Source organism: Dama dama, chromosome 11, assembly GCF_033118175.1.
Source record: "Dama dama isolate Ldn47 chromosome 11, ASM3311817v1, whole genome shotgun sequence".
Taxonomy (NCBI): Eukaryota; Metazoa; Chordata; class Mammalia; order Artiodactyla; family Cervidae; genus Dama; species Dama dama.
The window spans coordinates 99,752,472-99,780,450 of NC_083691.1; the positions used below are offsets into that span (position 1 = coordinate 99,752,472).

The window sequence follows — 27,979 nt, forward strand, 5'->3', positions numbered from 1 at the left end:
AGAGTGAAGGCAGGTTGCAAAGTCTAAAGCACAGACCCAAATGTGAGGGTTCCTGCCTGTGGGTTTACCTGCCCTTAAATTAAGGAAGCATGGTCTAACTGGGACAAGGGGGTCGCACATCTTCTCCCACCCTGTCAACTGGAACAGAGCCTTCCCTGCCCACCCCTGCTGATTCATTGGCTTACCCCCTATATCCATTATCTCCAAGGCCTCAGGTTTTTGTTTTTTTTTTTTTTTTTTTTTTCTTTTTTTCTGGTGCAAAGGAGCTGGGAAATGTGGCTCTGGCCAGTGCGGGAGAAGGGGCCTTTATGTATACCAGCAAAGACCCAATTGTTACTGAATCCAAACTGGGCTGCTTTTCCCAATTATCTCCACTACTCTTCTGGTCTCTACTTTTTCTGATGCCAAGTTTTAACCCAGAACAAAAGCTCCTGTCGGGACTGATTTATAATCCAGATCTGCTGACAAGGCCCTAAAGGGTCCCTCCCCTCCAGGGCTGCACCATGCTTAAAGTTACCACCCAAGCCACTGGGCCACCAGTCTCTTCACCTCTGCCCTTTGCCCCTAGCCAGGAGGTGGCATCTGTCTCCAGGTCCCAGTGGGGTGGCCTCCCTGGGGTTCCTCTGTTCACCTGCCCAGCTCAGAGGACCAGCTGGCAAGGACAGTCCAGCACCACCCAGGAGGCCAGAGCTACAGGGTACTTCCAGGAGCGGCTGTGGGCGGAGGCTCGAGTCCTTCTCCAGCGTGGCTCCCCTCAGTCCCTTTCATCTGAACATCAGGGCTCATGTCACTTGTTATTCAGTCTTCTAGCGGCATCAGAAGGAGTAATTTCCTGAGGGTAAGCTCAGCGCAACTGGAGTCGAGGGTTGTTTCACCCGGATAAGGACGAGGGGCTCGCTGAGCGGGTCCCTTCTGGAGCGTGAGAAACTAGAGGCACAATGTCTCAGGAGATTTGGGGTGGGGGTGGGGGTGGGGTCGTCTTCCTGGCTGGTGAGGCCCGTTCCGGTCTGATCGCAGGGGTCAGTGGGAGTTGAAGGAAGGAAACAGAATCGGGGTCCAAAAGACAGACCACTCTGGTGCGCCCCAAAGAGAAGCCTGGGACACTCTCCAGGAGGTGGCCTGCCCGCCTTCGTTTCGGTAACCATAGTGTGGGGAGCCTCTTAGACCCCTTCCCGAGCCGGGCTGCCCAGCCCGCACGGTTGGCTTTGGGGGACACTTCGGAAAAACCGGGTGAGTCCGACACCCCCCTTGCTAGGGCCCGATGTCCCTCCCCCGCCCCACCTCCCGGCGCGGTGGCGCAGATCTCTGCTGCTGGGCGCGGGGCGGCCCGGCACCAGGAGGGGCGGGGGTCCGAGCCCCCAGGCCGGGAACAGGGAGGCGTGCGGGTCGCAGCCCCCTCCGGGGCGGGCCTTCGCGTCCCGCCCCCGGCCTCCGACGACAGCCCCCACCCCGCCTGACGTCAGGGGGGAGGTGGCGGAGAGCCTCGGCAGCAGCGGAGAAAGAGCCGGCGCCCGCCGCGGTGGCGCGGGGAGCCCGAGCCCAGGGGCGCCGAGCCGAGCCGGGCCGAGGGGCGGTGGCAAGAGGGGCAGCGGCGCAGGGCGGGCGGGCGCGCGCGGGCGGGCAGAGGCGGACCGTGGTCGGAGCCGAAAGCGAGGGCGGCGCCCAGAGATTCAAGCAGCGAAGAAGAGGTGAGTGAGGCCGGGGTTGCACGGAGCCGGAGCCAGGAGCTCTCCGGGGCCGCCGCTTTGTCCCCAGACTCGAGCTGGGGACGCCGCACGCGTGAGGGACAGGGTCTGGGGGCGCAGGGAGGGGCGGCGGCCGGGACAGCTGTCCGCCCGAGCGCCTCCCTGCGCCCCCCGCGGGCTGCTTCGCGGGGGCTCGGGAGCGGGGCTAGCGGCGCCCGCAGCCCCAGGGTCCGGAGGCACGGGCTGGCCAGGAGGAACGGGGCTCAGGGTGCGGGGGGTCCCTCGTACTGTCCGGTCCACGCCCGCGATCTTTTCCAGGCCCCCGAACTGCCCCCGGCTCCCCCACCCCCGACGGAAAGTTTGGGGCGGGCCTGGACGGAGGCCGATGTTATGAGATCGGATTTCCCTGCCGCGGCCCCCGGCCGCGCGCCCGCTCCGCTGGGGAGGCGGGCTGTCCTGGAAAGCCAGGCTCGGGAGCCGCGCCGCCCAGTCCCCGGCTGGAGCGCTCGCCCTGCAGCTGCTGGGGAGCCGTCCGCGGCCCGCCGCTCGGGGTGGGCAGGGGTGGGGGGCGCGCCCCCGGGACCCCGCACCCCTCTACACACCTCCACCCCCGGGGCTGCCCGTTTCCCCCGCCCTGGGAGGAGCAGTGCCGGCAGAGCCTCGGAGCGCGCTGCGGGGTCCGGCCTGGGCCTGGGGTAAGGAACCGAGGGAAGGCTGGGGGTGTGTTGGGGGGGTGAGCGCATCCCCGCCCCCCCCCCTCCCCCCGCCACCCTTCCCGCGCTGGGGAACTGGGCCGACAGGGGGCGTCCGTCGGTCGGGCTCCGCCACGCTCCCAGCGCCTCCGCTTTGTTTGCATTCAAATCCCCGGAGCTGGGGGAGGGGAGAATCGAGGGGAACCCAGGACGGGGTCCCGACTGGACCCTTTGCTTCGGGGTGAACAGATCCTCAGCTTCTGTGTCTCTGTGCCCTGGAGGGCCGGGACAGTGGAAATTAATCCAGATGGCCTGCCCCGGCCGGGGTCCCGGCGCGATCCCTGAGTTGGGAAGGCTCATCAGACCCCGGGAAAGAGCAGCAGGCGCTGGCCCTGCTCCGGGCGCCCTCGCGGTCCAGGAGGGAACCCCCGACGCTCCCCACCAGGCCCTCACTTCCCCCCGTCCCCGCCTGAAAGCGCCGCCGGGAAGCTCTCTGATGAGACCAGAGATTTGTCCCGCGGCCCCTCAGCCCGAGGGCTGGTGTCTCCTAGGAGGCTGTGCGTGGAACAGGATGAAGCCCGGGTCCTTTACACGCCCATCCCATTCCACTTCCTGCCTGCCTTCTTGGGCAACAAAGGGGCCTCGGGAAGCAGGGGGCCCCTCCAGCTCCCGGCCCCACTTCAGCCCTGTGATATGGAATGGGGTTTTGGGCTCTGCCCGGCTATTGTCTGCGCTGGGGGAGGGGAGAGGCTGGACCGCGACCCCCGCAGGCCTGATGCACCGAGTCCTCCCTGGGGGGGCCTTTCCTACCGCCTGCCCCACTTACAGGTTCATCCCCTTTGGGCTGGCTGGAGCCCCAGTAGGGCCAGGTCCTGATCGCATAGGTTATTTTAAGAAATCCTTCGAATCTGTCAGGCCCGAGTGGGGGAGGAGGGTCCTCTCTTTATTTTCTTAAACAACTTCCTGTCGAGGAGAAGTGGGGGAGGGCCGGAGGATCTTTGAGTGTCCACTCTTCCAGCTGACTCAGCTCTCCCCGTCCCCTCAGGGAGACCCCTTGGTCCTTTGGAAGCTGTGGGGAAGAGGCCAGGTGTGGGAGGGGACTAGGTCGCTGCTCCCAGGGCTGGGGCAGTGGGGGGAGCCCCGGGGAGGCCTGGTCAGATCTTCTCTCCTCAGTGCCTCCTGGCCCGGCTTGTGTGGGCCCCCTTCCGGTCTGTTTTCTCTGGATGTGACTCTGACCCTTTCTTTTCCCCCAGCAGGGCAGCTGGCCTGGAGCGCAGAGCCGGGGCGTGTGCCATGGCCCCACACTGGGCCGTCTGTCTGCTGGTAGTGGAGCTGTGGGGCCTGGGCCTTGGGGCTGAGGTGTGGTGGAACCTGGTACCCCGGAAGACGGTATCTTCTGGGGGTGAGTGTCTGAAGGCTGGGGAGCAGGCAGCCAGGAGGGACTGCTGGGGGAAGAGGGGTGCTAAGGAATTGCCTTCTGGAACGTCTGGCTTTATTCTGCAGTTGGGCGCAAGGCCCTGATGTATGTGACACAGCTTTCTAAGAAATGTGAGTGAGTGGCTCTAGGAACCCAGAACTGGTCGTCCAGGCCAGGATCTGGGGTGGCCTTCCTTACTTATGACCTGGCTGCCTTGTTATCCAAGAGTGACCATTCTGCACCTCTCTCCCTACATCTCACTTCTGGAATTATCCCTAGTACTGAGAGCCTAAAGAGGGAAACCTGAGCCAAGATAAACACGAAGCAAAGGGTGTTACCACCCACTCCCAGGTCTTCAAGCTCTGTGCCCCCAGGAGCCCCCTTAGCAACCCTGATATGATAGACTCCCCCCTCCTGCTGACCTGATCCTCTGAGGGCCCCGGACGGGGTGTGTGTGCACACGCTCCTGTGGGGAGGCTCAGTGGGCTCGACAGCCCTCTGTGCACACACTCCTGTATGCAGAGGTGATGTCAGGTGTTTGCGTCGTGCGCTCTGGGGACCTGGGATGAGCTCACCTCCCACAGGCTCCTCTCAGTGCTAACGAAGCCCTCCCTTGCTGGTCTGTGTCTGGGCCCGTCGTTGGCTCCAAACACTAAGGATGGTTTAGGGGGACCCTGAGGACAGTCCAGCAGCTATTTTGGGGGTTGACATAGGAATCCTGTGGCTACATGAATGTCGTGGCCCCCTGCTCGACGGATGGCTACAGGTCTCCCCAGCCCCAAGGCTGCGGCACCATCTCTGGCCCCCAGCCTCTGCTTTCCCCTGCCCTCCCTGTCCTGGTCTCCCAGCCTGATTCCATCTCCACATCCCATGGCTGGCTCTGCTTGTACCCCTAGCAGCCTGCATTTGGGACCCACTGGAGGGAAGGGTTCTCTAAGACAAGGAACGCTCGCAACTTCCATCCATCCTGCCTGGCTAGATCAGGGGCCAGGGCGAGTCTGGACCCTGGTGGGGGCAGTGTGCAACAGAGCAGAGAAGGAAGCCGCAGCGGAGGAAGCGGGGGCGGTGGGGCGTGGGGCAGCGGGATGGGGAGGTGGCGACTGACCCTGAGAGTGAGAGCCATCCGTCTGATGGTTTCCTCTGGCCGGAAGCTGTGGCTGAGATATCCTTCCTTCCTCCTCTCCAGCCCAGATTTGCCTCCCTGGGTGGGGAAAGCCAGGGAGGCCTGGGTGGAGCTGTCAGAGTCAAAAGCCTATTCAGAAAATGCCCTTTATTGCTGGTCAGAGGAGCTTGGCTGGCATCTGCTTGTGGGGTGCTGGCTCTAATGTGCAGTGAGCACTGCATAGAGGAGGGCTAATTCTAGGGGAGAGGGCATGCCTGGAGTCCCAGGAAGGTCCACTTACCCCAGCCCTGGTCACTCCGGCCTTGTCCCTGCAGAGCTAGCCACGGTGGTGCGGCGCTTCTCCCAGACGGGCATCCAGGACTTCCTGACCCTGACCCTGACCGAGCAGACTGGGCTCCTGTACGTCGGGGCCCGGGAGGCCCTGTTTGCCTTCAGTGTGGAGGCTCTGGAGCTGCAAGGAGTGGTGAGAGGTGGGGGAGCGGGAGGCACACGGGGGTGAGAGGCAGGACCTGGGGGCTTCGCTTGGACAGGCTGTCCCCTCGGCTTGGCCGCCCCCACCCCATTCTTCCTGGTGAGCATGTCGCTTCGCCCACGAGTCTGCAGTACTCACTGGGACCGCTGCGCTGGGGTAGCTGGGGCTCTGGTCCTCTCTGGAATAAGCTCCCAGAGAGTGGGGACACTGTCTTCTCACTTGGTGTCCCCATGTTGCTGCCACGAGCCGCACTGATGACACATGCTTGGTGCGTACCTGCAGCGATGCTGACCTGTTCCCTCCCTATCCTCAGATCTCATGGGAGGCGCCAGCTGAGAAGAAGGCTGAGTGTATCCAGAAAGGGAAGAGTAACCAGGTCGGCTCTCTGGGACCTGCTGGGGGGTGGGGGGGTGCATGGGGCATGCTCTTTCCGCTCCGTCCCAGTGCTGGTCTGGGTCCCGGGGTCCCTGTGTTCCAAACACTCAGACTTTAACAGATGCCTCTCTGTCCCCAGACGGAGTGTTTCAACTTCATCCGCTTCCTACAGCCATATAACACATCCCACCTGTACACGTGCGGTACCTATGCCTTCCAGCCCAAGTGCACCTACATTGTGAGTGCCGCTCCTCTCCCCAGCCCCAGGCCTGGCCCTGTTGCATTCTCATGGCCTTGTCCCCACCCCTAGGACATGCTCACCTTCACCCTGGAGCGGAGCGAGTTTGAGGATGGCAAGGGCAAGTGCCCCTATGACCCGGCCAAGGGCCACACAGGCCTCCTTGTGGGTGAGTAGCTGTCTCATTGCAGGTTGGGGGTCCCTAGGACTTGTTCCAACTCTGGGACCACCTGGCTTGAGTGTCTGCACCTCGCTTCTGCATGGGCTGACCCCGTGTCTCTTGTAGATGGTGAGCTGTACTCGGCCACGCTCAACAATTTCCTGGGCACGGAGCCAGTCATCCTGCGGAACATGGGACCCCATCACGCCATGAAGACGGAGTACCTGGCCTTCTGGCTCAACGGTGAGCCCTGAGAAGCCAGCTGGGTGTGGGAGATGCCTGGAGGGCCCGATGTCCGGGCTGACCCTCCTCCCCTTCCCCCCCAGAACCTCATTTTGTGGGCTCCGCCTACGTCCCGGAGAGCGTGGGCAGCTACACGGGGGACGACGACAAGGTGTACTTCTTCTTCAGCGAGCGCGCAGTGGAATATGACTGCTATGCCGAGCAGGTGGTGGCCCGCGTGGCCCGCGTCTGCAAGGTACAGACCGCCGAGGCGGGCAGCCCTGGGTGCCTGGCCGCCCGGCGGGGCTGACCAGCTGCGGTGTCCCCTTGCCGTCTGCCAGGGCGACGTGGGGGGCGCGCGGACGCTGCAGAGGAAGTGGACCACGTTTCTGAAGGCACGGCTGGTGTGCTCCGCGCCCGACTGGCAGCTCTACTTCAACCGGCTGCAGGCGCTGTACACGCTGCAGGACGCCTCCTGGCACAACACCACCTTCTTCGGAGTTTTCCGGGCGCGGTGGTGAGCTGGCCAGGAGCCCGCGGGGGTGGGGGGAGCAGGTCCGTGGGCTAGCGATGGTTGAAGGGGCAGGCCTCTGGGGGAGGTCCTGGGGGTCAAGGAGGGTGTTGGGCTCCTGCCCTTTCCACCACCCCTCCGTGAGCGGTGCCCCCAGGGGCACTCTGAGCTGCCACCACACCACGTGTGGCCATGGCCTTCTGGCGCTGGGGCCCTCCCTTTCTGCTGCACGCCCTGAGCTGTGGGCACCCCAGCTCTGACCCTTGGGGTCCCTCCCTTGCTGTGACAGGGGCGACATGGACCTGTCGGCTGTCTGCGAGTACCAGCTGGAGGAGATCCAGAAGGTGTTCGAGGGGCCCTACAAGGAGTACCACGAGCAGGCCCAGAAGTGGGGCCGCTACACGGACCCTGTCCCGACCCCGCGGCCCGGCTCGGTGAGTCGTCCCAGGCAGGGATGCATGCGCGTGTTCTCCGCTCTGGTGCCTTCCCCTCTGGGCTGACGGCTGCCCCCCAAACCCTGCCCACCCCCCAGTGCATCAACAACTGGCACCGACGCCACGGCTACACCAGTTCCCTGGAGCTGCCCGACAACATCCTCAACTTCATCAAGAAGCACCCCCTGATGGAGGAGCAGGTGAGGCCTCGATGGGGCCGCCCCCTGCTGGTGAAGAAGAATGCCAACCTCACCCACCTGGTGGCCGACCGGGTCTCGGGGCTTGACGGGGCCACCTACACGGTGCTGTTCATCGGCACAGGTGGGTACGGGCGTGGCAGCTTGGGGCCAGGCCAAGACCTGCGTGCCCGAGGCAGGGAGATCCAGGGACAGCCCCAGCCCAGGACCCTGCTGCCTTTTCCTGACCCCTGTTCCCCCCGACCCCCACAGGAGACGGCTGGCTGCTCAAGGCCGTGAGCCTGGGGCCCTGGGTTCACCTGATCGAGGAGCTGCAGCTGTTTGACCAGGAGCCTGTGGAGAGCCTGGTCCTGTCCCGGAGCAAGGTGACCATCAGGCCCCACCCACCGTGTCCCCCCACGGCTCCCAGTCCAGGGGCGGGGAGATGTCCGAGAGGAGCGAGAACGCTCCTGGAATCTGCACTCTGCAGGCGTCCTAACTTCTATACAGCCCAGTCCTGACGGCGCTTGGCAGCTGTTTTCAGGCCCCTCGGGGGGACTGTGCTGCCGTCCGCCGGGCCTCGTGCCACTCTGGCTCCTGACGCCCTCGTGACGTCTCCTTGCCTGCCAGCCCCGACCCCCGGCGCAGTCAGCAGTTCCCTGAAGTGCTGCTCGAAGCTTCCCTTCCCCAGCCTCTCTGCCCGCGTGTCTGTGGCACTTTGACCTGCTTGGCTTTTCCCAATTATGGAGGCTCAGGTTGTTCCCAGAACGGGGAATCCTGGCAGAAGGAAAGCCTGTAGTTGCAGAAACACACGGATTGGTGATCTCCATTGAAACAGAGGAAAACGCCTTATGCTTTGCTGGTGCTATTGTAAGGCTGACGGGATCTGCGGAAACTGAACTTCCTGCGCTATTTATACTATTCGGGAGCTGTATGTGTGTGTGTGTGTGTGTGTGTGTGTGTGTGAGTGAGAGAGTGTATGTGTGTGTGTATTTGAGAGTGTGTGTGAGTGTGGGGGGGACTGTGTGTGTGTGTATGAGGGTGAGTGGGTGTGAGTGGGTGAGTTTGTGTATGTGCTGTGTGTGAGTGTGAGAATGTGTGTACATGGGTGTGAGTGAGCAAGCACAAGGATACTTCTCGGCCTCACAGGTCTGCTGTTCCTTTCTAACAAGGTCACGGCCGTAAGGGGCTTAGGATTGCTCCTGGCTTATAGTAAGCCCTCCATGCCTTCCCAGCCCTCAGACTTCCCGCTTTGGGACGTACGCACAGCCCACTTCCTGCTTCGGGCCCCGGTGCCCCGGCAGTCATCCAGGCCCCCGCCCCGGGCCGCGTTGGGCCCTGGCTCAGCCTCCCTCCTGTGCTTCTCTGGCAGAAGCTGCTCTTCGCGGGCTCCCGCTCCCAGCTGGTGCAGCTGCCCCCAGCCGACTGCATGAAGTACCGCTCCTGTGCTGACTGTGTGCTCGCCCGGGACCCCTACTGTGCCTGGAACACCAACAGCAGCCGCTGCGTGGCCGTGGGCGGTCACTCCGGGTGAGGGGGGCTTCTGCGTGTGCGGGGACCAGCGGGGAGGGCAGGTGGCTGGAGCCGGGACGCTGACGGATCCCTCTTTCCCCGCCAGGTCCCTGCTGATCCAGCACGTGACGGTCTCGGATACCTCGAACATCTGTAATTTCCGGGGCAGTAAGAAAGGTGAGCTGTTGTCTTAGTCTTTCTTCCAGGGTGTACGGGCCTCGGGGGACCAGAACTGGGGTGTCCATGTCCCCCCTCAGCCTGGGCTTCTTGCACCCCACTGACTCTCGTTTTCTCTGCCGCTGCAGTCAGGCTCACGCCCAAAAACATTACGGTGGTGGCGGGCACAGACCTGGTGCTGCCTTGCCGTCTCTCCTCCAACCTCGCCCACGCCCGCTGGACCTTCGGGGGCCGTGACCTGCCCGCGGAGCAGCCTGGCTCCTTCCTCTACGATGCCCGGCTGCAGGCCCTGGTGGTGATGGCTGCCCAACCCCGCCACGCAGGCGCCTACCACTGCTTCTCGGAGGAGCAAGGGGCCCGGCTGGCTGCCGAAGGCTACCTCGTGGCCGTGGTGGCGGGCCCATCGGTGACGCTGGAGGCCCGGGCCCCGCTGGAGAACCTGGGGCTGGTGTGGCTGGCTGTGGTGGCCCTGGGCGCCGTCTGCCTGGTGCTGCTGCTGCTGGTTCTGTCCCTGCGCCGGCGGCTGCGCGAGGAGCTGGAGAAAGGTGCCAAGGCGGCCGAGAGGACCCTGGTGTACCCGCTGGAGCTGCCCAAGGAGCCCACCAGCCCCCCCTTCCGGCCCGGCCCCGAGACGGACGAGAAGCTCTGGGACCCTGTGGGCTACTACTACTCAGACGGCTCCCTCAAGATCGTGCCTGGCCACGCCCGGTGCCAGCCCGGCGGTGGGCCCCCCTCGCCGCCCCCCGGCATCCCCGGCCAGCCCCTGCCTTCTCCGACGCGGCTCCACCTGGGAGGTGGCCGGAACTCCAACGCCAACGGCTACGTGCGTCTCCAGCTGGGAGGGGAGGACCGGGGCGGCCTCGGGCATCCTCTGCCCGAGCTCGCGGACGAACTGAGGCGTAAACTGCAGCAGCGCCAGCCGCTGCCGGACTCCAACCCCGAGGAGTCCTCCGTATGAGAGGGGCCCCTCCGGCGGCAGGCTGGGAGGCACGCTCCCTACGTTTTTGCACAGGCACCAACTACCTCAGGGACATGGCGTGGGCAACCTGCTCTGCCCGGGACAGACCCTGCCCGGCACCGCCCGGCCATGAGGACCTGCTCTGTCAGCACGGGCACTGCCACTTGCTGTGGCTTACCAGGGCACCGGCCTTGCAGAGGGCACCTTCCTCCTCTGTGAGAGGCTGTGAATCACGGACGCGTGGGACCCCAACAGCCAAAACCTTTCAAGGCAGAAGTTGCAGATGTGGGTGTGTTTGTGGACACGTGTGTGAATGTAGATGTGTGCACATACGTACTTATGTTCATTCGTGTGTGTGTGTGTGTGTGTGTGTGTGTGTGTGTGTGTGTGTGTATGATGTAGTCTTCCTGTTTCTGTCAAGTCTTCCCTTGGCCTGGGGTCCTCCTGGTGGGTCATTGGAGCTATGAAGGGGAAGGGGTCGTATCACTTTGCCTCTCCTGCCCCCACCTGTCCCCAGTAGGGGGCAGCCATGTACATATGGGGGTGGGCTGGGCAGGGTGCTGGGCCCCTTTGTGGGAATCAGGGCTCTGGGGTGGGGCCTGGTCCTGCTCCCAGGGCTATGAATGTTTTCAGGGTGGGGGGTGGGGAGATGAAGCCTCCTGTGTGTTTGGGGTAAGGGTTGGGAGGGGCCCCCCACTTGGCCCTGGGGTTCAGTGGTATTTTATACTTGTCCTCCCTGGCAGGGCTGGGAAAGGTTGTGTGTGGGGGGGAGGTGGGGGGAAGGTGAGAGGGGTGGGCATGCTGTGGATCTGGCATATCCTCTCCCAGCCCTAGGAGGAGGGCTCCCAGCAGTGTAACTTATTGTGTCCCCGCGTATTTATTTGTTGTAAATATTTGAGTATTTTTATATTGACAAATAAAATGGAGAAAAGGAAACCATTCCTGTCGTGGAGATAAGACACTTGGGCTGAAACCTTCTGGGTGTCCAGATGGAGGCTCCCTCACTCCTGTCCACCCTCACAAACCACACCCTCTTGTGCCGTCACCCTCGGTCCGCCCCTTCAGGGGTCCCCCTCCGGCTTGTGCCCCTCTCTAGAGAGGGGTCCAGAGGCCAGGCTCCAGTGTTTTCCCACAGTGGTGGGTCGGGCTGGGAACCAGACCAGGGCCACAGCCTCTGGGGAGCCAACCATGGCTTCTGGCCAAAGGGAGAAGTCAGGGCTTGGGGAAAAGAACCAGTAGAGGGGAGGGGCCTGGCTTCCCAGTCCTCTCTCTGGGAAGGGGAAAACGGAGTGGGGGCCGTGGAGAGGAACTTCCTAGAAGCAGCTTAAACTTGTGGGGACTGGCTCGTGTGAGGACGGGGCTCCCCACCAGTTTAGGGGAAGAATGATTACTTTGCGCCTTTATCCTCCAGGAATGTTAGTCTTGAATGCTTCAGATAACCATGCAACATGGGAACTTCACTGCCTCCAGTAGGCACCGAGCCCCTTTGCTATATAGGAAGGAGCCGGTGCAGGGCCAAGATATTCTTAAGAAAACCAGGACCTAGCCTGGCTTCTATAATTCACGCCCACACACAGGCAGTGGAAATGAAGAGTCCTCTGTACCCTTGACCAGTCTGGGGGGCCTGCTGTGGCTGGAACAACCTGCTGCCAGTGCCCTGTTGTAATAGAGGCCTGGCATCTGCTGATTTGAGCAACTAGCTTCCTGCATGGTCAGTAACCCACAGCCGAAGGAAGTTGATTCAGTAAATTAGGTGCCCACTGGGGGGATACGGTTCCAATTTCTTTTCCCTGCCCCCCGCCCCCCCCAGCCCCTACCCCGGGCCTACTTGCTTTCAGGAGCCAATACAAGTTGTAGCCACCTGCCTCCCACGGCATTTCAAGAAGTGGGCAGCAGGGACGAGAGGAAGGAGGGGGTCTTGGCCTTTCAACTGGTCACCGCGCGGCCGTGGGGACCCGTCAACCTGAGCCCGAGATGGTGGGCGAAAGAGGTGGGGAAGGGCCTTGGGGCCCGCCTGGTGACCCCCGACCCTGGGGATCCCGGTGGGACGAGGAGAAACTGGAGGGGGTCACATCCATGGCTACCCTCCCCAAGAGTCGGTCCTGGGTCTCAGCGGGCGCGCCCGGGCCTCCGCTTAGCCTGGGACGCCCTCTCGTGGCCGCTTCGGGCCGGCGCGGTGCAGCGCCCCAGGTCCCGCCCTGCCGTCGCGATTGGCTCCCGGGCCCAGACTCGGACGCTTGATTGGTCGGGCCCGTGGTTCGTGCGGACGCCGAATGGTCAGACCGGGCGGGTACGCCGAGGCCGCGCCCATGCCGGCCCGTGGCGGTGCCCGCGCCCGGCAGCCGGTGGGCGGGCGCGGAGAGCGACATGGCGGCGCCGCGGCCCTGCGCGGATGGGCCCTGCTGCTCCCACCCCAGCGCGGCGCCCGGCGTGCAGCAGACGCTAGACGAGATGGACTTCGAGAGGGGTGAGGGGGCGTGTGGCTCTGCCGGCCCGGCGCCTTCCGGCGTCCGCAGGCCCCCGGGGCCAAGGAGGTGGCCGTGAACCGGGATCCCTAGAGGGCAGCGGGTGGGGGGTGGGAGCGGGCCTGGTCTGAGCGCGGGCCGGCTGTGGGCTCGCAGCTCCCGCGTAATGAGAGCCCGCCGGGGCCCTGGCGCGAGCTTGGCAATAGCAACGCTGGCTCGTCTGCAGGTCGGGAAACAAGCAATGGCTTCGGTAACTTTCCCCAGTGGTGCGGCGGGATCCGACTCCCCACCTGGTGCGACCCCGGGACACCCAGGCCTGCTCCGGGGTCTGAGAGGGGCCGGGCGGCAGAGTCTGCTTCCAGGACACTGCACCCAGCCCGAGGGTATGGAGCTTCAGACCAGGGGGCTGCGCTGCTCCGGGCTGTGTTGTCGGGCACTGCAGGCATGAGATAAGGCAGATGGCCTCCAGGAGCGCGATGTCATCCTTAGGTGTGCGTCAAGCGGGGTAACTCCTTTGCCCCAGACCATCCATGGTGCCCCCGGTTGTGTGCACAGAGCCTTGCTCTGTCTGGTTCCCCACCACCCACACGGCCTGCCGCCTTTGCCCCCGACTCTGCTCAGGCCTTCCAGCCAGAGTCCCTGAGCTGCGTCTAGGGCTCCGAGGACTCTGAGGGTTCCACAGACTGGATGCCTGCTCACCACTTTGGCTGTGGTTTTCTCTTCAGGCTGGCGCCTGACAGTGTTTGGTTGTGACTGTGTGTTCAAGCATCTTAAATAGCACTCTATCCAGCACTGGTGTGTTTGAAGTGGGGAAGAAGGGAGGTTGTGTCTGGCCAGTCTCCTGTCCTGGGTGGACAAGCCCCTGGTCTGTCTGGCTCACAGCGATGTCTCCAGCACCCCTCACAGTGCGCAGCTCAGAGGAGGTGCTCAGCTCACATTTGTTGAGCAGATGAATTCCCATTTGGTAGATGAGAAAGAAGACAGGTCGAGAGGTAAGGGAAGTGCTAGAAGCCCCCAGTCCGTGAACATTATTCAGTGCTTGGGTTGTGCCTCCGCAGGAATCTGGTCGGCAGCCCTGAACGGAGACCTGGGCCGAGTGAAATATTTAATCCAAAAGGCGGCGGACCCCAGCCAGCCTGACTCCGCAGGCTACACGGCTCTAGTGAGTTGGGGAGGGGCCTCAGCTCTGGGTTCCTGCTCTCTGGGCGGGGATGATGTTTGCCTTTTCCCTTCTCCCACTCTTTCTTCTCTCCCAGCAGGGTTTCTGTTTAAGCATCTTATGAACCTGGGTTTTTTTAATTAGCTGAGGTGTTTTTCACTGATTGTTTAATATCATTTTCGTAATGGTAAAGAATCCACCTGCCAATGCAGGAGACGTGAGAGACCTGTGTTCCATCCCTGGGTCGGGAAGATCCCTTGGAGAAGGGAATGGCAACCCACTCTAGTATTCTTGCCTGGAAAATCCCATGGATAGAGGAGCCTCTTGGGTTACAGTCCATAGGATCGCAAAGAGTTGGACACAACTGAGTGACTAACACTTTGACTTTTCACTTTAATAACGATACTGTGAGGTAGGATTGGTAATTATTGAAACTTCCCTGGCAGTCCAGTGGTTAAGATTTCACCTTCCCATGCAGGAGCACGGGTTCTATCCCTGGTTGGGGAACCAAGATCCCACATTCCTGGGGACTGCTGAGTCCGAATGGCGCCAGGAAAGATCCCGTGTGCCACGACTAAGGCCTGACAACCCCAAAATAAATAAATATGTTTTTTTAATGGAATGGTTATTATTCCCACTGTCAGTGGCTGAAGCGGAAGCTAGGCATGCAGGCTTGCCCTGCTCACCCGGCTGCCAGAGGGGGCTCCGGCCGCCGCTGCACCCCTAACCCAGGGTTCCGTCTCCTGACCCCGGCTCTGTTCGCTGCAGCACTATGCCAGCCGCAATGGGCACTACGCCGTGTGCCAGTTCCTACTGGAGAGTGGGGCCAAGTGTGATGCCCAGACGCACGGGGGAGCCACCGCCCTGCACCGCGCCAGCTACTGCGGGCACACGGACATTGCCCGGCTCCTGCTCTCGCACGGCTCCAACCCCAGGCTGGTGGACGCCGACGGCATGACCAGTCTGCACAAGGTGCGTCCCCTCTCAGGAGTTTCACAGGCTGCAAGAACTTCTTGTCTCTTATCATTATAAAAGCTAGAACACGGGAATTCTCTGGCTGTCCAGTGTTTAGGACGTGGCATGCTCACTGCTGGGGCCCAGGTTCCATCCCTGGTCAGAGAACTAAGACCTCACAGGCCACATGGCATAGCCAAAAATAAAAAAGGTATAACATGTTCATGGTAGAAAACATGGGGATAACAGAAGAGCATAAAGTAGAGAATCGGGATCATTTGTAATCTCACTGCTCACCCATCATCACTTGAGGATTAACATGTAATTTTCCAGCGAGTTTCCTGTGCACGTAAATGAGTACGAAACATAAGGTGTCATTTTCTTTCTTAGTGATGCATCCTCAGTGGTGCGTCACGTAGTTTTCTGAAACTTGAACCTCCCCTTGCCTGCCCCTCTAGTCTGCTTTACACACTGACCGGAGTGATCATTTAATTAGAAGTTTTCTGCCTAGAAACACGTACCCACAGTGAACAGCTTGAGGCGTACAGAATACCTGCTCTGGACACAAATTTCGCTCCCTGCCCCCCTTCCCGGTAGCTCAGTCTTCTGGGTCACTTTATTGACTGGGGGATTTCTACAGAAATTAACACCTGCGGCTGGCGATTTTTCTTTTGGCTCAAAATTAATTCTGTTATTTCACCAACACTTTGCAAGTTATTGGGCTTCCCAGGTGGCACAGTGGTGAAGAATTCGTCTGCCAAGGCAAGAGATGTGGGTTTAATCCTGGGTCAGGAAGATTCCCCTGGAGGAGAAAATGACAACCCACGCCAGTATTCTTGCCTGGGAAAGCCCATGGACAGAGGAGGGGTCACAAAGAGCACACGCATTGTGGGTTATTACATTCAGTAGTTACACTGGACGCACCTGTTAAGTCTTCTAATTTTGGGGAAATGTTGTCTTCAGTACACTCTGCTGGAAGCAAAGGAGCATTCTCTCTTTTTGTTGCTCTAATATTCATACCATCTGAATCAGAACTTTATTCTGGAGAACTGGCATCTTCTTAGACACTAGCATAGGTGTCGCTTGGAGGACTGGAGAAAGTATCTTCATAAAATTCACCAAAAAACTCTTCACTCAAAATTTCTCGATGCATCGTTTTTGAAAATTTTATGTTTATGATATATACAGCATTGGGACAGGAACCTAACAGAGCACAGTGTGAATGATGATGACGATGATGTTATATAATGAACCCTGATCAGTTCTAAACTCCAACAGTGCACAGTGATGTTAATTGTATCACTGTCTGAAAATGTATTGATATGTCTCTGGTCAGTCATGTGTTAGGGCATCCCCTTTTGCCGATTTCTTGTTTATCTTTGAAAGGCAGTTGATGCATCCGTAAGGCCTGTGTGTATAATCTGGTCCTCTCTTAGCCCACTTGATCTTCTCCCAGAGCAATGGTTTAAAGCGCAGTTCGGACCACACCATGTCTTAGAGTCCTCTGAAGGCTTGCTTCTATGAAGTCCTTAAGCTGGTTAACAGGCCTCCTGGGGTTGGCCCCTGCCTACTGTCAGCTTGTCATGAGCTCCCTCCTGGCCCCTTGCCTGTTACGCTCAGGTCCTGCCAGTTGTCTTCATGAAGTTTCTTTCTTTCTTCTTCAAGTAATTTTATTTCGTTTTTTTTTGGCTGGGCCGTGTGGCCTTTTCTCTAGTTGCAGCAAGCAGGAGCTAGTCTTCATTGTAGTGAGCGGGCTTCTCATTGCAGTGGCTTCTCTAGTACTGGAAGACAGGCCGCAGAGATGTAGGCCTCAGTGGTTGCAGCTCCCAGCTCCAGACCACAGGTCCAGTCATTGTGGTCCACAGGCGTAGTTGCTCCTCAGCGTCTGGGATCTTCCCAGATGAACCCATGTCACCTGTGTTGGCAACAGATTCTTAACCATTGAGCCACCAGGGAAGCCCCCGTCTCCCGTCTCTTGAACCCACTTCTGTATCCCTTGCAGACCACAGGCAGCAGCTCCTGCTGTCCGGAGGCCTCTCCATCCCTTTGCTCTCTGGCTTGTGTCTGTTCCTCTTTCTGGACCTCAGCTTCCATATCACACGCTCAGAGAGCCTTCCTCTTGCTCACGGACGGCAGCTTCCCCACCCGGATGCCCAGAGCACCTTGCACCTGGCTCCTCCTGCCTCTCTTCCCTCTTGGAGCCCCTCTTCGTGATCTCTGCCTCTCTCACTGGGGCAGCTGGAGTCAGCCTCGTTTCCTCCTGCAGCCCCAGCACCAGGCTCAGATGCCAAGAGAGCAGCTGGGGGCCCTTTTGTGTGGAGACCCTTGCCGGTTGGCGAGGCAGATTGCTCATTTCCCAGTGGTCTGAACCGATGTTGCTTGAGTGTTTCACCACCACAGCTCCTGTGATGAGTGTTGACAGGCAGGACACTGCCGGGGATAGACCCAGCTGCTTTCACCCACGGCTTGCAGCATTCTCAAGAAATTCAAAGAACGAGTATGTGTGAGGAATATGAATCATCCAGCCCTTCCTTCCAGCCTGCCTGCCTCCCTCCCTCCTTCCCTTCTGCAAACGTTGGTGCCTTGTGTTTTTTTTGCTAAAAATTATTTGGAATTCGTCTCACAACTGCTCATAACTCACCTGCCTGAATGGAAGCAGTAATATTCAGAACCCTGGGTCTGTTCCCATCAAGATATTTATGCCTAGTAAAGATTTAGATTCATATTTGAGATGGTGTTGGGTACTAATATTTGATATCCTTCAGGAGCCCTTGTCTGTTGGAAGAAGTGGGGAATAGTGATACAGCTGTTGAGAGCCCGAACTTTGGGGTCAGACAGACCTGACTTAGAACTCCCCAGGCTGCTACACTAGCTCTGTGACCTGGGACAAGTTACTCAATTTTTATAAGCCTCAGTTTCTTCATCTATAAAATAGAAACAATGGGATTTCTTACTTCTGATGGTTATTGGAAACATTGAACAAGATAATCTGTGTAAGTCACCTAACCTCTGTTCTTTTTTGGAGGATGTGGATTAGAATTGACATCTGAATGGTTTGTCTCAGAGGGAAGAGGAGAAGCCTGGGTAGTAGACCTAGTTCTCTCTGCTCGTCTGAAAGCCCCCAGGACGAGGGCCCTGTCTGACACGTCGTGTGCCCGTGGCGCCCCTGTAGACGATACGTGTGTTCGTATAGATGCTCAGAAGTCCAAGGCTCTCTACTTGTTCTTTTTTTAAATTTTATTGTTCTTTGGGCGTCCTGGGTCTTTGTGGCTGTGTGCGGGCTTTCTCTAGTTGTAGCGAGTGGAGGCTACTCTAGTTGTGCACGGGGTTCTCGTTGCGGAGCGTGGCTCTGGGTACGTGGGCTCAGTTGCTCTGTGGCATGTGGATCTCCGTGGACCAGGGGTTAAGCCTGTGTCCCCTGGACCACTGAAGAAGTCCCTGCACTTGTTCTTTTTTTTTTTTCCTTTTTGGCCGCACCTGGTGGCATGCACGATCTTAGGTCCTTACCAGATCCCTGGGGCATGTGGAATTTTTCTGGACCAGGGATTGAACCTGCACCCTCTGCAGTGTCAGTGCAGAGTCTTAACCACTGGATGGCCAGGGATGTCCTCTGTCCTTGTCCTTAATGTGCAGGCTTGAGCAAAGAAGCATGGCCCCTGAGCAAAGGGCACGGGAGGGAGAGCTCCAGCTGACTGCCCGAGCGGCACCAGGGTGCCCCACCACCCTGCATACGCGTCACTGGCAGGAGTCAAGGGAAACCTGCTCAGCCAGCCGGCAAGACCTGCTTTAGGACCTGAAGAGCCCCAGACGTAGAGCAAGAAAGTGGGGCGCAGCGGGGTTCAGCTTCTGATCGGCTCCTCTCCCCGCAGGCCGCCGAGAAGGGTCACCTGGACATCTGCTCCCTCCTGCTGCAGCACAGCCCAGCCCTGAAGGCTGTTCGGGACCGGAAGGCCCGGCTCGCCTGCGACCTGCTGCCTGGCAACAGTGACCTGCGGGACCTTCTGGCCAGCTGAGTCGCCGCCCCGTCTCAGACAGCGCCCGAGGACTCAGACTGGCTCTCCCAGCCCCCATCTGGACAGCACCCCAGCCGCAGGGTGAGCGCCTGAGGCCAGAGGAGCCCGGCAGAGCCTCGTTCTGGCCCGGCAAAGCGAGGGGACTCAGATTGCGGGGCGCCAGGGTGGCCGCCTGGACAGATGATTGTATTCTAAATTAGCTCATGTGGGAACATCTATCCGTTTAGAAAAAATAAAGTCATAGCCTCACCTCATCCCCTGCACAAAAATAAATTTGGAGTTAAGACCCAAATCTGAAAATATAAAACTCCGTAAGCATGAGAAGCAGCTTTGGAATACGTGACACATGAAAAGCTGCTTTCTAGCCAGGTGACCTTGGCACAAGTCACTGTCCCCCCTGTGTCCCGCGTCCCCATCTCTCGAGAGGAGTGACTGTGGTGGGGTCCGTGTGCGGATGAGACAAGTGAAGATCTGAGGAGCACTGGCGGGGTGCCCAGAGCCGTGCAGACAGCATTTGAGCTCCCACCTCCCCAAAACCTGACCCACACCTGCATCTATACCATAATTTCATTCATGTTAACTGCCCGAGAGACAAGGTGCTATTGCTTTGTTTTATGTTGCATTCACTGCTGATATTACTAGTGAGGTTGAATGCCTGTCTTCTGTGACCTTGTTCAAATTTAAAGTTTTTAATTTTTAAATTTTTTTTCTTTTTTCAGAGGAGTCGTTTATGTACTTTGGATATTGATCCTTTGTTTTGTGTATATATCTATATGTATCTTTTTCATGCTGTCTCTTGTCTTATCTGTGTGTGTTGTTACCTGTTTATGAAAATTGGTACAGTGGATGGCAGTTTGGCAATATCTACTAAAATTTAAGTGAGCAAGACCAATACTTCTAATTTCTCTGTAGCTCCCTAGAGAAATATCCATGGATACAAAGTTATCGTGCGTGTGTGTGTGTGATCTTAGTTCCCTGACCCGGGATGGAACCTGTGTACCCTGCATTGGAAGCACCGAGTTTTAACCGCAAGTCCCCAAAGATGTTTATTTACAGATGCATTTACAAAGATGTGCACTGGAGCATGGGGTGAAATGTTAAAGAAAGAAGAAAAAAAGTAGAGCTAACGCCAGTGCTCCCAACAGGGGGACAAGTAAGACTCCGGCCTTGGAGCCACATGAGCAGAGATGAGGGTCCAGCCCAGGAATGCAGCCTGTGCTGATGGGGAAAGAGTGCTGAGTCGTGACCACAGTAGAGGGTAGAGCTACAGAGGAACACACACACACACACACACTCAGGGGGAGTGTCAGGAGGAGGTGTGTGAAATTGCACCCACTGTCTCCCCAGGTGGGGGTCCTGAGCTTGATTCGCTATGTGTGGACTTACAAGAGGTAATTTTTTTCTTCAATAAAGTAATACCAACAATAAATTAATACTAGTTGCCTCCATGTGAGTACCAGCAAGCAGTCTTCCCCTGAGCGTTTCAGATGCAGCGTCAATACCCTCGCCCTGGGATGTTGGAGGAGAGGAGTAGTGGTTCCCTTCCTCAGGACCACAGGCCAAAAATCACCTTTGAGAAAAACACCCTGGGCCGTAAGCACAGAAGAGTTTTCTCTAAAAAGCCGTGGGCTTCCCAGGTCTTAGAGCTCAGAAGCCGGCTACAGGTGGGCCCTCGGCAGCCCTGGACCCACAGCTCTCCCTCCCCCGCTCCCGTCCTGCTCATCTCTGCTCATGTGGCTTCGAGGCCAGAGTCTTACTCATCAGCTATCAGGTTTCCTTTCAAAGGTCAAGGCAGAAATTCAAGGCACAGCTGGGTGGAAGGCATGCTTGGTGTCTTGGGGAGAATTAGGAAGGTTGACTGGTAGCTGCAGACAAATCACTTTGCAACTGGATTAATGGTTAACGTTTGTTCTTGGACCTAGAGCAGATCTGAACCTCACCTTGCTGGTGGGGGAAGGATGTGCCCCAGGCCCAGCAAGGCGTCTGGCTGGGGGCCTGCATGTGAGCCATGAAAGTCTCTTCCAGAGGCGTGAGGTGCCCATGACAGACTGGGCTTGGCTCCTGATGGTGGCCTAGCTTAGTACCTTGACCTTGACCATTGGAGTGGTGAGGAGGCAGGGGGTTGCCTGGGGAAGAAATCCTAGGAGCAGCCAGGTTTCAGCCTGGAAACTGGCTGAGAGGTGGGAAGTCACTTGGTTTCTTCCTGTAGGAGCCAGGAAGCTTCCTGAGGCAGAAGTCAGCCTCTTCGGCCTCTTCCGTAGAGGTCCACGTTAGGATCCTGGGCCTCCTGTTGCCAGGGTAGTTGCGTTGTCTCCCCGGATCTCCCGCAGCGAGCCCACGGCCTCCCTCCACAGCAGCGTGGAGGCTCACACTTTTTCTCCATGGTGTCTACACTTGGGAGCATGCATGAGTGCTAGGTCGTTTCAGTCGTGTCCGACTCTTTGCGACCCCATGGGCCATAGCCCACCAGGCCCTTCTGTCCTTGGGATTCTCCAGGCAAGAAAACTGGAGTGGTTTGCCATGCCCTCCTCCAGGGGATCTTCCCGACCCAGGGTTCAAACCAGCATCTTCTGCATTGGCAGGCAGATTCTTTACCACTAGCGCTGCCTGAGGCCCACACTTGGGAGAATGGGAGCCATTTCCCCTTGAACCTGGGCTGGTGGCCCCATGTCCAGGATGTGTGTTGATTGGTTGAAGCACCTCTGAGTAGGTGTGGGATGGGGGTGTCTGAGGATGCAGCTGACTCAGCTCAGAACAGCTCTTTCTCCCGCCTGCAGCGGGCTAAGTGCCCAAAGCACTATTTTGGTGAGGGTTACAGAGCCACAGAGTTACCTGGCCCGGGGCCCAGGCCTCTGCCTTGCCCTCCCCGCACCCGCCACTGGCTCTACTATAAAAGGGCTGAGCTGCTCAGCTCCTCTCACCGAGGGCCTGAAGAGCAGGGGGGACCATGAACTTCATCAGCATCCAGCAGCTGGTGAGGACTTGGGGCCGGGCGGCGGGGGCCGGGCAGCGGTCTGGGCAGCGGTCTGGGCGCCCCGGGACTGTCTCAGCAGAACCAGGGGGTCAGGCCGCTGCTTTGTGTGGCCTGAGGTTTGAGGAGTAGAAACATGCGGTTCCGTCTGGTCTGTCTGCCCAGGTCTCACGTGAGGGGCTAGGGAGCGAGAGAGGGAGGAGACAGTGAGGAAGGGGCCAGGCAATGGTCGGCAAGGAATTCCTGGAGTTCAGTGGGTTCTGCCCTTGACTGTGATGGCAGAAGAGGCACGTTACCCGGGAGACCCGAGCGTGGCCCAGGTGCTGGTCGAGCTCAGCTGTGTTGATGGTCGTTGCTGGGGACATGGTCTGGAGGGTCTGACTGCCTTGGCTGGGGAAGGGGAGAAGGTGGGCAGTGACAGAAGCAGGGACACCAGTGACGCTTCAGGCTGTCTGTTGCGGGAGGCTGGGCGTGGAGGCCTCAGGTGTCACTTTGCCCCACAGGCCCCACTGCCAGCCAGTTCTGCCTGTGCTGGGAGGCGGGTTGCAGGGCCCAGGAGCTGTTTGATTGCCTGAGTTCACTTTAGAAGGGAATGGAGTAGGGTCCCATGTGGCTGGAAACCATACACTCTGCCATCCTATCATGCCAGCCTCTTCTCTCCCCTCAACTTGCTTCTTCCTGGGTGCTGCCAGCTCCTGAATCCTGGGGGTGGGGGCCAGGGGAGGGAGAAAAGAATGTTTTGTTGTACAATGGGCTTCACCCTAGCCCCACTAACTCATTTCATCTTGGGCACCGAGAGGAAAGAGCTAGCTTTACCCCCAAGTTATTATAAAGAGAGCTTCCCAAAGAGCCAAAATCTGAATGCAGGAATTTGGCATTTTACCCAGGAGGCATCTCCGCTGTCCCCCTACTGACCCCCACCCCCACCTGGGGTCAGGTGGCAGTGTGGCGTGATCTGGTAGGAATGTAAGGACAACCACCCACGAGAGAGGCCCTGAGCTCACCTGGATGCGGCCCAGCAGTATAAATAGATGCGGTGTCAGGCGCCCGCTGCTGGGTTCCTGCTGACAGGACAGAGTGGGCAGCAGCCAGCTACCCTCCCGGGTCTCAGACAATGCTGTAGGTGGCGAGAGCCAACGAGGAGCGGGTGGACCGCCACGGCACTTCGCACAGGTCCAGACAGGCTCGTTGATCTTTGTATGTCAACTCCTGGCAGGACCCCACCCTGTCCAGCACCATTGTGTTTGCTCAGTTTTGTCACTTGGTCATGTCTGACTCTGCGACCCCATGGGCTGCAGCCCACCAGGCTCCCCTGTGCGTGGAATTCTTCAGACAAGAAAACTGGAGTGGGTGGCCATTGCCTTAGGGCTCCTCCTAATTTTCCCGAGTCTTTGTCCTCATCTGTGCCTACAGGTAAGTGGAGAGAGAGTTGAAACGACGAAATTGGAACGTGGACATGGAGTTCCTGATCCTGGAGGGGGGCTTCACAGCTGGAGGCTGGGGCCCCAGGAGGCCGAGGCCCGGGAGAGGCAGAAACTGGACGAGGAGAAGAGGAGAAGAGTGAGTGGCCAACGGTGGCGGCCCAGGGGGCTGGGTGCGGGCAGGCTGAGCAGTGGGGCTCAGGGACTGATAGCCTGGGTGGGCACTCCTACTGCCTAAAGACAAGGGTGAGACCAACCAAGAGATGCCCCAGGGCTCCAGTGGCCAGCGGCTGACAGCTCACGTGGTCCTGTTTCTGCCACAGCTTGAAAGATTTAACAGTTCCAGAACTAACTTGGAGAACCTGGCTGATTTGGAAAAGTTGGTTCAAAGACGGAAAGAAAAGCGACTGAAACGCAGGGTCCCCCCCAAGGCACCCCAGCCTGAGGTCAAGGTGAGCGAGGGTGCACACCCGGGCTGGAGTTCATGAGCCGGAGCCTCCCGTCCCCAGGAGAGGCCCGGGGAGGAGCTGCCCAGCCCACACCCAGAGACCCCTTTGCCCCCGCTGGCAGCCTGCCTGGGCTGCTGGCGAAAAAGAGCACCTCAAGCTGGGGGCTTAGACGGCAGCTGTGTATGCAGGGTCTGCTCAGAGGCTGGCAGTCCGAGATCAGGGCTTCATCCCGAGGCTCTGGGGCTGGATCTGTCCATGCCTCTCCCCAGCTAGGGGTTGGTGGTAATCTGTCATTTCCTTGGCGTGTGGATGTGTTGCCCCGGTCTCTACTCTGAGCTCACACAATCCACGAGGCCTTCCACGTGTGCGTGCCTGTATCCAAATGTCCCCTTTCAGTAAGGACTTGTCATATTGGAACAGGGCCCACCTACTCCAGGATGACCTCATCTTAAACAATTACAGCTACAGTGACCCCATTTCCAAGGAAGGTCACTCTCAGAGTGCTGGGGTTAGGACCTTAACATCTGAACTTGGAGGAGAAACAGCTCAATCCATAACCCCCACCCCATATACCTGTTCAGTCTTCTGGGGGCAGGATTGTATTTCTAAAGTTTGTATGTATTTATGTAATTGGCTGTGTGGGGTCTAAATTGCATCATTCTGAATCTTTGGTTGCAGCGCATGGACTCTAGTTGTGGCTTTCAGACTTCCAAGCGCACAAGCTCTGTAGTTTTGATGTGTGGGTTTAGTTGCCCTGTGGCGTATGGGATCTTAGTTCCCTAGTCAGGGATAGAACCCATGTCCCCTGCATTGCAAGGGAGATTTTCAACCATTGGACCACCAGAGGAGTCCCTGGGGGCAGGTTTTTTCAATCTATTGTTTGTATAAGCCGATAGTGCGCTGGTCCTCAGCCAGCTCTCTGGTTAGACTGGTGAGGCCATGCATCCCAGCAGCCTCTCGAGTGAGTGGGCCTTGTCCTTGAACTTACCTGGCTTTCCCGGTGGCTCAGATGGTAAAGAATCTGCCTGCAATGCAGGAGACCAGGGTTCGATCCCTGGGTCAGGAAGATCCCCTGGAGTAGGAAATGACAACTCACTCCAGTCTTCTTGCCTAGAGAAATCCCATGGACAGAGGAGCCTGGCAGCTGTAGTCCATGAGGTCAGAGTCAGACATGACTGAGCGACTAACACTTTGAACTTACTCAGCCGCAGCCACAGGCCCAGCTGGAGCCTGTGGACCTGGAGGTGTTCCTGAAGGCAGCTGCCGAGAACCAGGAGGCCCTGATTGACAAGTACCTGGCGGACGGAGGGGACCCCAATGCCCACGACAAGGTAGCGAGGGTGGTGCAGGCGTGGTGCATGCCTAGGAAGCAACAGGGCTTTTGTTTTATGGGTCCCGAGTCCCGTGGTGCCTCCTGAGTGGGGAGGGAGTGGCACTGGGAGCAAGGTCATGGGGTGGGACCAAGGGTGGCCAAGCTTCCTGCACCCGACCTCCCGCCCTCTCCCCAGCTGCACCGCACGGCCTTGCACTGGGCCTGTCTGAACGGTCACTGTGAGCTTGTGAACAAGCTGCTGGAGGCGGGTGCTGCCGTGGACGCTCGGGACTTGGTGAGACCCAGGGAAGGGCCACCCCCGCGGCAAACCTCCCACTGGCTTCCCCACACATCAGGGTGAGCTGGGTGCTTCTCTTTGCAGCTGGACAGGACCCCAGTGTTCTGGGCCTGCCGCAGAGGCCACCTGGACATCCTCAAACAGCTGCTTAACCGGGGCGCCCAGGTCAACGCCCGAGACAAGGTGAGGGCACAGGCCGGGGGCGGGGGAGGGTGGGGAGCCCGAGGCTCTCGGGGTAGGAACACAGCCGTGCCAGCCTGTGACGACACCGCTGCCCCTCACCGCTCCCTCAGATCTGGAGCACACCCCTGCACGTGGCCGTGCGCACGGGACACTGTGACTGCCTGGAGCACCTCATCGCCTGCGGGGCCCGCATCGACGCGCAGGACAAGGTTGGCGTCTGGTCACCAGAGGTTGGGACGGCTCACCCCCAGGGCTGGGGCCCGAGGGAGCCTGAGCTCAGCCACGCATGGTGCCCGCTGACCCGCCTGCCCCTCCCAGGGGGGCAGGGCTGAGGAGGATGACACCCCATCCCTCTCGACAGGAAGGCGACACGGCTCTGCATGAGGCAGTCCGACACGGGCGCTACAGAGCCATGAAGCTGCTGCTGCTCTACGGGGCTGGGCTGGGCGTGCGCAACGCGGTGAGTGTGGGCGGGCAGCGGGGCGGGGTGGGCAGCTCCGGGACGAGAGTGGGCTCTGAGCCAGCGCCCTCCTTCCAGGCTTCGGTGACCCCAGTGCAGCTGGCCCGGGACTGGCAGAGGGGCATCCAGGAAGCACTGCAGGCCCACGTCAGGCACAGCCGGACCCGGTGCTGACCACCTGCGGGGCCACTCAGCCTCATTCCAGCCCCACCAACTCCCGCCCTCCCGTGGTCCTTCCTTGGTACACCCCGGCCTGACCCCTCATCTCCAGGCAGCCCTGTCAGGGCCGCTCCGAGAGGGGGACAGGTAGGAAAGCCTTCCTGCCTCCAGTCCTGGGGCTGAGCCGTGCCCAGGAGGGCGCGAGCTGGGGGCCGAGGCAGAAGATCCGGGTATGGGGGGCAGGAAACTGGGTCCAGCTGAGGGGCAGCAGAGGGTCGGCGCCAGGATGGAACAGGAAGGGAGCGAGCCTCAGGCTCCCGGGGCCAGTGCAGGAGACAGCTCCTTGGTGTCCACCGGCCCTGTGGCCAGGAGACAACCAGGCTCAGCCCTCCACGAGGGCCCACCTGCCATCAGGGGGTGACGTGTCGCGAGGCCAGCGCCATCCGGGCCACACAGGTGCCCTTGGGCACAGGTTTCTCCAGGTTCCTCAGTTCCTATCAGCAGCAACCCTGATAGCGTCCGGAGTGGCTCCAGACGCTTCAGCCTTGCGGCTCTGAGCTGGGTCTGGCTGGACGGGGCTGCTCAGCGGGTTTGAGCCCCCCAGCACAGAAGGCCAGCCCCAGCCCGGTTGCCTCAGCAGCCCCAGGGCTGACGAGCTGGAGCTAACATTTACCCCAGGGAAGCCTTGTGCCCCTTTGTCAGGCCTGCCTGCCGCACTCGTCCGCCAGCTGGCAGCTCTTTGCAGAGGAAGCACCCGGGTGCTGGGGGTTGCTTGTGGCCCACTCAGCTTCTGGGGCGGTGGCCCGTAACCCTACTCTGCCCTGGGCGCGGACGCCCCCCTGGCACGAGCGCGGCACCGTGGCCTGGCCCCTGTAGCCACACCACTTCACCCACCATCAGGGCAGGACGCGGAGGGCTCTGAGCTCACCTGCTCCTTCCCCTTCTCTCCCGACCCGAGGTGGCCTAAGGCCCAGCCTCCACACACTCCCCTAAAGTTTCCTCTCACCATCCTTCCCGGGTCATGCCGCACACATGCAGACTTGCGCCTGTACCGCTGGCGGGGCTGGGTCCTTTAATGCCAGAAACCAGAAAGCAAACCTTTGAGAACAATTTTGCCCCAAATGGAGAACCACAGGCAGAGGGACGGGCTCCCGGACGGAGGTCAGCCTCCCTCATGTAAGGAACCTGGGCTGATAGCCTACTCTGCAGCAGTTATTTTTTAGTCTCACTGGCCGCTTTCTCAGGCCGAGGACAAAGCAATTTCTACTCTGTGAAAAAGCTGGCAAGAGCTCTGAAGGGCGGCCGCGTGCCCGCCCCTCACACAGGCACCTCCTGCCCTGTCGTGACAGAGCCCCCCGTTCACCCAGACATGGGGGCCATGGGCGAACAGCTGGTCAAGTTCACAGAGAAGACGACTTCCCATCTAGAAAATGGGGACACTTAAGTGACAGACAGAAATACCTTTTTATACGCATCACTACTTTTTGTTCATTAAAACTTGTTGATTATCCATCATGGCCTGGTTGTCTGTTCTGGGCCAGGAGGGCCAGTTCCACTGGCCTTGGGCTTCGTCTCCTCAGCAGCAAAGCCAGGCCTGATTACCATGCTGGCCCGAGAGCAAGACCGGCCCCTGAAAGCAGAGCAGGCAGGCAGGGCAGTGCTTCTCAGCTAGGCTGCCTGTTAGAATGAGGAGGGAAAATTTCAAAGATCCTCATTTTGGGTTCCCCTGGTGGCCCGGTAGTTAAGAATCCAACTGCCAACACAGGCAACATGGGTTCAATCCCTGGTCCAGGAAGAGCCCACCAGCAGAGCAGCTGAGCCTGTGAGCCCCAACAATTGAGCCCGTGCCCTAGAGCCTGGGAGCAACAACTACTGCAGCCCACACGCCGCGAACCTGTGCTCGGCGCCGAGAGAAGCCACAACTGAGAACGGCCCCCACTCACAACTGGAGAAAAACAAGCGCAGAAACGAACCTTCAGCAGT

The 27,979-nt window shown here is 59.4% G+C and overlaps 3 protein-coding genes across 6 annotated transcripts; all 3 read left to right on the forward strand.

Annotated features, from left to right (window-relative positions):
• Positions 1-1,209: 1,209 nt before the first annotated feature.
• Positions 1,210-11,091, forward strand: SEMA4C (semaphorin 4C). Of its 4 annotated transcripts, none has more exons than XM_061155984.1 (15): positions 1,210-1,230; positions 3,634-3,779; positions 5,232-5,380; positions 5,703-5,765; positions 5,904-6,002; positions 6,075-6,171; positions 6,289-6,405; positions 6,489-6,640; positions 6,726-6,901; positions 7,185-7,329; positions 7,428-7,650; positions 7,779-7,891; positions 8,878-9,035; positions 9,124-9,194; positions 9,323-11,091. In XM_061155984.1, exons 2-15 carry the CDS (start codon positions 3,671-3,673, stop codon positions 10,150-10,152), a joined length of 2,502 nt encoding a protein of 833 aa, XP_061011967.1. In that variant the 5' UTR covers positions 1,210-1,230; positions 3,634-3,670; the 3' UTR covers positions 10,153-11,091. The 4 variants fall into 4 exon arrangements, with proteins under 4 accessions (XP_061011967.1, XP_061011965.1, XP_061011966.1 ...); XM_061155982.1 differs by lacking the exon at positions 1,210-1,230 and adding an exon at positions 1,589-1,688 and having other exon boundaries at positions 3,631-3,779; XM_061155983.1 differs by lacking the exon at positions 1,210-1,230 and adding an exon at positions 1,593-1,688.
• Positions 11,092-12,498: 1,407 nt separating this feature from the next.
• Positions 12,499-19,528, forward strand: ANKRD39 (ankyrin repeat domain 39). Its single transcript, XM_061155987.1, has 4 exons — positions 12,499-12,619; positions 13,676-13,779; positions 14,545-14,748; positions 18,600-19,528. Exons 1-4 carry the CDS (start codon positions 12,520-12,522, stop codon positions 18,741-18,743), a joined length of 552 nt encoding a protein of 183 aa, XP_061011970.1. The 5' UTR covers positions 12,499-12,519; the 3' UTR covers positions 18,744-19,528.
• A 2,137-nt stretch (positions 19,529-21,665) lies between these two features.
• On the forward strand, positions 21,666-27,957 carry ANKRD23 (ankyrin repeat domain 23). Its single transcript, XM_061155986.1, has 9 exons — positions 21,666-21,717; positions 23,128-23,274; positions 23,459-23,587; positions 24,790-24,915; positions 25,093-25,191; positions 25,279-25,377; positions 25,488-25,586; positions 25,739-25,837; positions 25,916-27,957. Exons 1-9 carry the CDS (start codon positions 21,691-21,693, stop codon positions 26,009-26,011), a joined length of 921 nt encoding a protein of 306 aa, XP_061011969.1. The 5' UTR covers positions 21,666-21,690; the 3' UTR covers positions 26,012-27,957.
• Positions 27,958-27,979: the final 22 nt, after the last annotated feature.

What these genes read in the sequence shown, in the direction of transcription:
- SEMA4C (XM_061155984.1), top strand. Translation starts at nt 3,671, where the DNA reads ATGGCCCCACACTGGGCCGTCTGTCTGCTGGTAGTGGAGCTGTGGGGC. An exon ending in GAAGACGGTATCTTCTGGGG is followed by an intron (nt 3,780 to 5,231) that starts GTGAGTGTCTGA and finishes TTGTCCCTGCAG; the next exon opens with AGCTAGCCACGGTGGTGCGG. An exon ending in CCTGGCCTTCTGGCTCAACG is followed by an intron (nt 6,406 to 6,488) that starts GTGAGCCCTGAG and finishes CTTCCCCCCCAG; the next exon opens with AACCTCATTTTGTGGGCTCC.
- ANKRD39 (XM_061155987.1), top strand. Translation starts at nt 12,520, where the DNA reads ATGGCGGCGCCGCGGCCCTGCGCGGATGGGCCCTGCTGCTCCCACCCC. An exon ending in CGAGATGGACTTCGAGAGGG is followed by an intron (nt 12,620 to 13,675) that starts GTGAGGGGGCGT and finishes GTGCCTCCGCAG; the next exon opens with GAATCTGGTCGGCAGCCCTG. An exon ending in GCATGACCAGTCTGCACAAG is followed by an intron (nt 14,749 to 18,599) that starts GTGCGTCCCCTC and finishes CTCTCCCCGCAG; the next exon opens with GCCGCCGAGAAGGGTCACCT.
- ANKRD23 (XM_061155986.1), top strand. Translation starts at nt 21,691, where the DNA reads ATGAACTTCATCAGCATCCAGCAGCTG. An exon ending in ACGAGGAGAAGAGGAGAAGA is followed by an intron (nt 23,275 to 23,458) that starts GTGAGTGGCCAA and finishes TTTCTGCCACAG; the next exon opens with CTTGAAAGATTTAACAGTTC. An exon ending in CACCCCAGCCTGAGGTCAAG is followed by an intron (nt 23,588 to 24,789) that starts GTGAGCGAGGGT and finishes GAACTTACTCAG; the next exon opens with CCGCAGCCACAGGCCCAGCT.